The sequence below is a fragment of the Girardinichthys multiradiatus genome, chromosome 23, assembly GCF_021462225.1.
Source record: "Girardinichthys multiradiatus isolate DD_20200921_A chromosome 23, DD_fGirMul_XY1, whole genome shotgun sequence".
Classification (NCBI taxonomy): Eukaryota; Metazoa; Chordata; class Actinopteri; order Cyprinodontiformes; family Goodeidae; genus Girardinichthys; species Girardinichthys multiradiatus.
This window is the reverse complement of record NC_061815.1, coordinates 632014-642304: the sequence shown is the minus strand read 5'-3', so window position 1 is coordinate 642304 and position 10291 is coordinate 632014. Positions and strand designations below refer to the sequence as shown.

The window sequence follows — 10291 nt, the reverse complement described above, 5'->3', positions numbered from 1 at the left end:
AAAAGTATGAGCATGTACAACACTCAATACTTAGTTGGGGCTTCTTTTGCCAGGATTACTGCAGCAATTTGGTGTGGCATGGAGTCGATCAGTCTGTGGCACTGCTCAGGTTGCTCAGGTAGTGGCCTTCAGTTCTTCTGAATTGTTGGGTCTGGCATATTGCATCTTCCTCTTCACAATACTCCATAGATTTTCTATGGGTTTAAGGTCAGGTGAGTTTGCTGGCTAATTAAGAACAGGGTCCTTAAACAAGGTACTGGTAGCTTTGGCACTGTGTGCCCAGCCCTGTTGGAAAATGAAATCTGCATCTCCATAAAGTCAGTCAGCAGCAGGAAGCATAAAGTGCTCTAAAACGTCCTGGTAGACGGCTGCGCTGACCTTGGACCTCAGAAAACACAGGGGACCAACACCAGCAGATGACATGGCACCCCAAACCATCACTGACTGTGAAAACTTTACACTCAAGCAACATAGATTCTGTGCTTCTCCTCTCTTCCTCCAGACTCTGGGACCTTGATATTCAAAGTAAATGCAAAATGTACTTCAGAGAACATAACTTTGGACCACTCAGCAGCAGCCCAGTCCTTTTTGTCTTTAGCCCAGGCAAGAAGCTTCTGCCGCTGTCTCTTGTTCAAGAGTGGCATGACTCAAGGAATGCAACAGCTGAAACCCATGTATTGCATACGTCTATGGGTGGTGGTTCTTGAAGCACTGACTCCACTCTTTGTGAATCTCCCCCACATTTTTGAATGGGTTTTGTTTCACAATCCTCTCCAGGGTGCAACTATCCCTATTGGTTTTACACCTTTTTCTACCACATCTTTTCCTTCCCTTCGCCTCTCTATTAATGTGCTTGGACACAGAGATATGTGAACAGCCAGCCTCTTTGGCAATTTCCTTTTGAGTCTTGCCCTTCTTGTGCAAAGTGGCAATGGTCGTCTTTTGGACAACTGTCAAGTCACCAGTCTTCTCCATGATTGTGTCCCCTACAGAACTAGACTGAAAGACCATTTAAAGGCCTTTGCAGGTGTTTAGAGTTAATTAGCTGATTAGAGTGTTGCACCAGGTGTCTTCAATATTGAACGTTTTCACAATATTTTAATTTTCTGAGACACTCAATTTGGGATTTTCATTAGTTGTCAGTTATAATCATCAAAATTACAAGAAATAAACATTTGAAATACATCAGTCTGCCTGTAAGTAATCAATATAATATACAAGTTTCACCTTTTGAATGGAATTACTGAAATACATTTTTTCATGATATTCTAATTTTATGACCAGCACCTGTATATAATTTATGTATGTATTGGCCTGCCCTTATCTAGTCAAAACCCATCTATCCATCCAGTTTCTATATTCGCTTCTTCTGTGCAGGTCCGTGGGGGAGCTGGTGCCTATCTCTAGTGGTCTGCGGGTGAGAGACAGGGTACACCCTGGACAGGTTGCCATTCCATTGCAGGGTAACACAAACAACCATGCACACCTAAGGGCAGTTAAGAGAGACCAATTAATGTAACAGTCATGTTTTTAGACTGTGGGAAGAAGCCGCAGTACCCTGAGAGAACGGCCCTAGGCCAGGAGTCGAACCCAGGCCCTTCTTGCTGCAACAGTTCTACTGACTATATGGGTAATCAGTGTTATCTGAGGTTAGAAACTGAAATCCAGTAAAACACACACACACACACACACACACACACACTTAAAAACTAAATTCCTGATCTCTTGTTTTAATAAATATAAAATGCTATCATATTTGCTAGTCTTTTAATTGCAGGTTAGAGGATTTCTGCATTAAATTAATGTAGGGACCCATGGCGTGAGACAGTTCTGCCTTTGTATAAAGATTTTTGTTTTATTGCATCTGCACAGAACATCTGTAAATAGAAACAAGACTGCCTGAGTTTGTCCCGTCATGGTGCGGGGTCGGGGGTCCGGTTGTGGGTGCGGTGCTGGGTGGGGTCTGCCCTATTGCGCCAGTGGGCGGGGGTGGCGTTGCGCGGGGCCCTTGCCTTGCCGTTGTGGCGCGCTGTGTGATGGGGGAGCGGGGTGCGGCTGGGGTTCTTAGAGCGGGGCTGTGTGTGGAGCTTGCGCTGTGTTGGTGGGGATTCGTGGCGTTTGGGTTCGGGGGGATGTGTTTGATATCGGTGTCCTTGTCTGGGGTGGCCCTGTGGGGAGGTTCTTGTTGGGGTTCACTGGGGGTGGGAGACTCATGGGGTTGGGATCGGAGCTCGTTGGGGGGTCGGGACTGCTCCGTCCTGGGGCGGCTCCAGTTGGCAGGTTGCTTTGGGCCATGTGGACTCCTCTTTTGTACATAGACCCCTCTCCGGAGGTGGATGGGGGTTGTTGGGGACTGGGTTCGGGGCGGGGGGGCGGGAGCCAGGCCGGGGTCACCCGGGTCTGGACAGTACCGTCGCTGTCTGCCTGCCTCTGCCCCAGGAGGGAAGGGGACCACCTCCTGGGTCCGGGGGCTGGTTGCCCCTAGGGGGTACCGGCGCCTGGACCTGGGAGTATAGAGTATGTATGGGGAGTGAGAGTGAGTGTATTACGTTGGGTGGAGTGATTTTATGTGTATGCATGAGGGTGGGAGTGGGTTATTGTGACTGTGTGCCTGTTTTGTTTTTGTATTTTTGGGGGGGTTTTTTGCAACAGGTTGGGTCGTAGACTGCTCCCTCTCCTGGATCAGCTTCCTCCCCGCCACACCGCCTGCTGGTGGATGGAGTCTCTGCCCGCTGGTGTACTTGTGGTTCTTGGTGTCCGGGGCCGGGTGCTTTGGTGTGTGCTGGCTCATTCCCGGTGGCTGGGACCCTGGGCTCTGTCGGGCCTCTGCTTGGGGGGTGGTGTGTCCCGGGGTCTTGGGCCTCTAGGTCCATGGCTGGATCTGCTCGGGCGTGGACGGCTGCTGGCGGGGCCTGTGGGCTCGTCGCTGCGGCTCCCTGGGACTTTTGCACTGTCGCTGCTGGGTGGTTCTGCTGGGACTCTCCACTGCTCTTCTTTGGGGGGGTTGGGGTAGTTTCGGCGGTGGTTCTCCTAGGGTTCCTGTGCTTTGGGGGTGCCTTTAGATGTATGTGGCTCGGATCTCCTCACTGTCTGTCCGGGGACCATGGGGCAGGTCTGTGGGTCTTCACACTCGCTATTGCATATTTTTGTGGAGAAACCTTGTATACAAAAGCGTGTCCACACTCATACTCACAGGTCTTAAGCTTCAGGTGTTGACAGATACACAGATGTTCTATTTTGGGTTGCACCTCTCACTAAGTACATTTTACATTCAGAATTACCGTGTACTATTTTGTTAAAAAAAAAAAAACAGCTGCAGGTGTATAAGCAAACAGGGTGTAATCTTGTATTCTCTTCATCCTTCTTTCTCTCCTCCACTCTTTCCTCCTTTTCTCCCCTTTTCCCCCCATCTCTACCTTTTTTGAGCTTCTTTTCTCCTTTCATTTCAGTCTCCGTGTCCGTAACAATTGAAATATTCCCAAAGAAGTTTATAATAAAGTTTATTTTATAAATATCAAGCAGAGCTTTAAAGCAATAGCTGTGATGCTCTGCTTGTGAAAGTAAATCTGTTGGGCAATTTCCTAGCACTCAGACAACAATTCTGAGCGATACTCTGCCGGACAGGACACGGTAAAAAAAAAGAAAAAAAGAAACAAGACTGCTCTATACCTTCGTAGGACCCCTATTAAATTGATACAATATTTTCATCTAGTTTATTATTCAACGATCCAAAATAATTTCTTCATCACTTTGTTAGACACGGTGTTGTGTTTAGACAAAGGTTTGCTAGTGCTGAATGATAATACCAGACATGCTGCATGATGTAATTTTATTGAGAAGGCCAAATACAGAGAGTCAGTCCATTGCTGGTAAAGGTAATTTTTCTCCGTCTGTCTTTGCTGACTTATTGAGGGCATGGTCCTTTGCCAACCACTTTAACATTTGACTTCTTCTGACTGTAAAGGAGGGAGAAAAAAAACATGGACTGTTAGGACCATTGCATTTTAATGTGTGTGTATGTATGAAGGATGGGGGAGTGGAACACAGCAAATAAATACATATAACTACCAACTCAAAATATTATGTTAATGTGTAATTAATTCATGATGTTAAGCGTGATGCTTTACATTGTGCTGCCTCTACTGTCAAACATCACTTTACAGAAACTGAAGATTTCTGCCCACAACAGTTTACATGGAGACAGAATGTTCATCACATGTTGTATGCATTGCCATGCTAAATATAAGGCCACAATAAATTCTAACTAGTATTCTTTCTATCCTATGCACTATAATAATGTTTTTCTATCAGTTTAATAAGTTATGGAACTATGATGTAGGACAGCTGACCCGTTTAAATTTTTGTCATGCCATCGATACACAACATTTGTCATTTCCCCTCAAATTTATCCAATGTCACTGGTCAAATTCAAAGAAACAGTAGATAGTCCAGTCAGTAAATATTCTGACTTCTTTTCTTTTGTTTTTATCAGTAAAACTCAATCTGACATTCATTTCTTTTAATTAAAGTTAATATGGTTGGCACATGCATGTATGTTACATGTGATAGGATGATAGCAGATTTAAGCCAAGACCCCTCAGTTGTTCCTGTAAAAATGTTTTCTATTAGTATTTTTCAGTGATAGATTCATCAAATTTTATATAATTTGTACATTACATATTCTTACAATGAATATCATTCCTAAAGATTGTTGTTAAAACACTTTGGGTAGAAGACAGAGGTGTGGACTTCCTGTGATTTAAAGTCAATTCAAGTCACAAATGTAATGGATCTGGAGAAGACTCAACTTGATAGAACCGTAAAAGACTTAAAAGTTGACTCGGACTTTCACACCAATGGCTTATGATTTCACTCGGGCTTGAACTGTTTGACTTGAAAAGACTTGAGATCATAAAAGAAACAGAAAGTGTGTTTCAACAGAACTGCGCCTGGCCCACAACGATGGAACTATGCCAGGCGCGCAATCCAGCCCAGTGTATGCAACTGTCCATTTGCCAATATTTCTTTCTCTTGTAGCCACAACATGCATGCTCCATCTACCATGCTGTTTAACTGCTTTTCCTGTGATGACAGGATGCAGAACCCTAAGACGTTAGAGAAAGGTTCTGTCATCGAGTGCTATTGAAAGAGGTGTGTTCGAAGTTGAAAAAAAACCTGAAAAAACGTAGGGTTAGGCTAATATGCAGCACAATGGTGCACAGAAATGTTGAGGCACTTTCAGTAAGATTTTAAATACTTACAGAAACATGTACATCGGATCCTTAATTGCAGGCTTGGAGACAGTAGCGCATCAACATTAAAGATGCCAGAGCTGCCACAAATGTTATGGCATTGTGTTGGGCCAAGTGTCCCCTAACATCTTCCCTGAAATAATGAAAGCTAATTTTCTTTAATAATAATAATAATAATAAAATAATAATTATAATAAATCATTTAACATCCCCACCTCTCCATCATGTCTAGCTGGTTGGTCACCTACAGGAAATTAGTTCTTTGTTTTATTTAAGTTTAATAAATATGTCACAAATACTAAGGATCCTCTGTATTCTTCATGTGTCACTTATACATTTCTGGAATCAGTTGAAGTTGGATGTATTCATTCAATTGCCATTTAGTATTTCTAGCCATTTTTAAGTAACTTTTCATAACCGCAGACCTAACACAAGTGAGAAAAATGCTAAATCATAAAGTAATGAATTTCAGTCTGTAAAAAATGTGGACTGTAAGCTACAGTATATGGGCAGTAACAGCTAACTACAGTGGAGAGGCAGCATGTGATGTTGGTTTGGTCTGAGAGCCTTGTGCTGTCAAAATAAATCTGCATTATGAAATAAATAAGTCAATAAATCTTTAAGTAAATTAAATAAATCTTTAAGCAAATCAAATAAATCTTAAAATGAATTAAATGAAATAAGATGAAAATGTCTTTTAACATAATTATTTTGTTTTATTTCATGGGGATATTTATTTATTTCATGAAATATTTATTAATAATTTATCAATAGCAGTATTTATTTATTTAATTTTGAATGAAACGGCTATCCATACTCTCTGAACAAAGTACTCACAAAGACGAATATTTCCCAAGGCGGAAGCATGTAGGACACATTTAGCGTGCCTAGAAGCTGAACTCTCAACTCACTGAAACACTTGTTTTCCTGGAAGAAACACGTCAAAGATAATTTTGTGGTCAGAGCGCTCACTAGCTTACGTAATTCAAGTCTGACGAAGTTGAGATGTCTCACTCTGATTAAATTTCTAACCCAAAACATTTGACCAGTTCTCTTTTTTACATGGATTTATGTAAACTAACTATAAACTATGAACATATCTATTGCCTTATTTATTTAACTTAACCGCATTCATGAACCTATTACTGTCTTTGAACAAAAGGCAACACAAGTCTCTTGCAGGCCGTGATTACAGACACCAAAGCAAAGTCTGAACAGTTTATTGGTACAAGTAAATTAATGAATGGGTCTTCTGGGTTCACAGGAGAATTCCAGGAGCTGGAAGGGACTGGCTTGATTTGAGAGGCATTAACAGTGGGATGGACACAAAGGCGGGATGAAAGTTTAAGGTGAACAGTGGACAGGGTGATGATTGAGTCTACAACCAACGGGCCTACAAATCTGAATGTTTTTTGGAACATGATTTTAATGGACAAAGCTTTTGACCAGGGGGAATGCGTTTCTTGTCAACAAAATTCTTGTTTTGGGGTGATTTTCTCCATAAGGCTGATTTACAGATTTTTTGACAATAACAGAGATGGGTTCTGACTGATAGAATGGTGGAATTAGAAAATGAATATAAAGGAAGGGGAGGGTAGTATCCAAGACAGGCTTCAAAAGGAGAAAGACAGGTTGGATGACCACACGCACAACAAACCAAATCCTGGTTTATCTGTGAGCATATGAATCAGGATTTATTGGTTGGTTTGTGGATGGAAGTCAGAGGTGAGTCAGGATTTGGCGCCAAGAGCAGAGCAGAAATCTCTCTAAACCTAAACTATGAACTGATGACCTCGATAATAATTATAATTATGGGAAGAAACTTTTGCCATCAGAAACTGAATTTGAATTGCTCAGACTGAATCTGTATGTGTGTAATTTGAAATTAAAGGCATTGGTTTGAAAATGAATTTCACTAAACTGAAACTGAATATAATGGTTTAAAACTGAATTTGTTTGCTTTGAAAATTGCGTTGCTTTGTATGAAAATTCAGTTTGACTACTTTCATTTTCAGATCTGAAATCCAATTTCAATTCCAAAATTCAGTTTTTTGTGTCACACATCCGGGTCCTTGAAGCCACAGATTAATCAAACACATATTTACTGATTCACGGATGTCCTTCACTGTTGCTGTGTCCAGATTCAGGACTGCATCCTTTGAAGGACGCATTTGTAGGCCGATAAATTCCTGGATGAGGCGACACATGCTGTCAAACCTCCAAGACAAATGCGTCCTTCTTATCCCCAGATTTGAAGGATGGGTCCAGTGTATCCTCCGTGGCCCACCCTATCCCATGATTCATTGAGGGTCAAAGTAAATTGTTCAAACGGAAGTAGTAAAGGCCGGAGGAGAGAGAAAAGTTGTGAATAAAATTGGATATATTGGGCATTCTGTGTAACAACTGAACTTTTACAATGTTTTAAGACGAGAATGTAGTTGTGTAAACCTAAAATATCTGATCAGTTTATCAAGATATCGCTTAATTACACAAATGCGCCAATGTGTTCGTCCGCTGCCCCAGCAGACGCTCGCCTCGCCAGCTGTCAGCTGACCGGGTGGTTGAGGTGCGCTGAACCCCCAGAGAACAGCTGACGTCCGGCTCATTGCTTTCAAAATCCCGCTGGGTTTCCCCAATGGGTGGAAGTTAAACAGATATAATTCAGTCAGATGAAATCTAATATTAATGTTTTCTTTATTTATTATAATAATAATAATAATTATTATTATTATACTCTGCAAATAAACTGATTTAGACTTTATTCCTAAAGTTAATATGTTAGTGTTTAAGTTGTTAAAAGCTTTACAAATAAATTAAACAAATGGTATTTGTCATCAATGTATTTTATCTAGTGTTAGATTTTTATATCTATGAACACAACAAATATTTTCAACATTTTAAATGGCTGAATAATTAACAAGATCATAAAACAATTAGATTTTAAAACAAAACAGTATTATAAGCCATCAGCAATATGTAAAAGGGTAAATAAAAACCGTGTAGTTATTTACTGTAGAGACAGCTTATTAACCTTCAGGCTCCATTTGTTCGGCTTCACAGCTCTGCGCTTCACGCTAATACGGTTGCTAGGCAACAGAAGTTACGCTGAGGTACAAGAGAAACGCAGACCAACGTAACACCGGCGGCACACTATGCTAATCAGGCATGTTTAGCTAATAGCTACAGGTAGCATAAGTGTTACTTTTTGACCATCATTTATTTACATGACGCTTCTTATAGATGCTCATTTGACTTGGTGATGGACATCCGCTAAGCTCATGTATGCTGCACTGCTGCAGCTCAACATGCCATAAAGGAAGTTTAACCTGATGTGAAACATAAATCAATGAATCTGTGTTTGATTAATCTGTGGCTATCCTCACGGACCCAGATGTGTTTTTGGAACTGAAATTAATTTACAGACCTGAAAGTGAAAGCAGTCAAACTGGATTTTTAATACATCAAAATACATTTTAAAAGCAAATTAATTCAGTTTCAAACCATAAAATTCAGTTTCAGTTTATTGAAATTCATTTTCAAACGAATGTATTTCATTTCAAATTTACATAAATAGAAATTCAGTTTCTGAGGGCACAAGTTTCTTCCCATAAATAATCTTTATTATTTGTCATTGCAATTGTACATTCTAACGAAATTGTCCTCTGCATTTAACCCATCCCTTAGGGAGCAGTGGGCTGCCACTGTGCAGCAACCGGGGAGCATTCAGGGGCTATGGGTCTTGCTCAGGGACCATGAGGGCCACGCTGTGGGATCACATGTGGGGACCCCACATGTGGTTTTTGTCAACTCTGATGTAAAGTTACCTACTGACACAAAAAAGTCCTTGTTCTTCAAGTAAGACTCAAACCAGCCAAGTGCTGTACCAGAAAGACCAACCCAGTTCTCCAGTCAGTCCAGTAATATACTGCGATGAACAGTGCCGAGTCCAATCTTTATGTGTGGTATATTGGAATTTATGTCAAAGAGGAGTTGGGTTAAACTACGTAAGTGGTGAATAAAAACAGTTGTAGTGACAAATTATAATATGATTGTTAAAAATTGGTAACTAAAACAATTGTTAAATTCATGTAAGGTAAGAGTAGTACATTGACAAAGTAGAGTCTCTTTAAAAAGAGTTTGGAATACTTAAAAACTAATTTCTGGTTAAAATTAACCCTTTAAGGATTTCTCAGTTAAGAGTTGTTTACCTGTGATTGACTTGCTGGGCTATTATAACAAATGCTGGGATTGATTAGTCATGTCTGCTACGCCTGAAGGGGGAGCTCTTGGAAACAATGCTCTATTCCCGCTACAGCTGCCTGAATGGAAGCATCGTGTCGGAGTATCTTTCATTAATGTTATCTTCCTTCAGGTAATAACTGAATGTGTCTAACCGGTCGTAAAATATTCTCTGTTAAGTTTTTAAGTACTCTTAATCAAGCAATCGATCTGTTACAACTGTTATTTGAAATATTGTTTTAAGCTAGTCAGCTCTGTTCAGTTTGTCATTAATATGTCACCACGAGGCAGGTGTTAGGACACTATTTTTTGTGTGTGTCTATGTAGCTTATATAGCTAAGTGATGTATGTTTTTAAGAACTGAAAATGACACTATTTGATTACATTAGTGGTTAAAATTACCGTGTTCACTTGGTCCAGGGGAGCATTTGTGTTTAGTTGGAAGATAAATATAAAGGAAACAGGAGTACAAAAATGTGCAGAAGACATTTTGCTGGAACGTATTTTCGCTCATGTGCTATATTTTATTGGAATTGAATGGAAATGGTAAACTTAGTTACTCTGTAAATATTTTGAACTGTAAATAAAATTCCCGCTACAGCTGCCTGAATGGAAGCACCGTGTCGGAGTATTCATTCATTTTATCTTCCTTCAGCCTGCAACATTTTGGAGGTACCACCGAGATGAATAGGTCGTGACTGTCAGCGATAGACATCCTGATCATCATTCAACTCAACAAGATTTCTGCCAATGTGGATACTAAAGTGTGGTGGTCGGACATCTGCACAGAGGGATTTGTA

The 10291-nt window shown here is 40.7% G+C and overlaps 1 protein-coding gene across 1 annotated transcript in view; it reads right to left on the bottom strand.

Annotated features, from left to right (window-relative positions):
• Positions 1 to 3812: 3812 nt before the first annotated feature.
• The window catches only part of LOC124860663 (pancreatic secretory trypsin inhibitor-like), a 54188-nt gene continuing 47709 nt past the window's right edge, over positions 3813 to 10291 (bottom strand). The window contains exon 4 of the mRNA XM_047354154.1: positions 3813 to 3956. Within this exon, the coding sequence (XP_047210110.1) occupies positions 3905 to 3956 (52 nt within the window). The 3' untranslated portion in view covers positions 3813 to 3904. The remainder of the gene's footprint in view (positions 3957 to 10291) is intronic.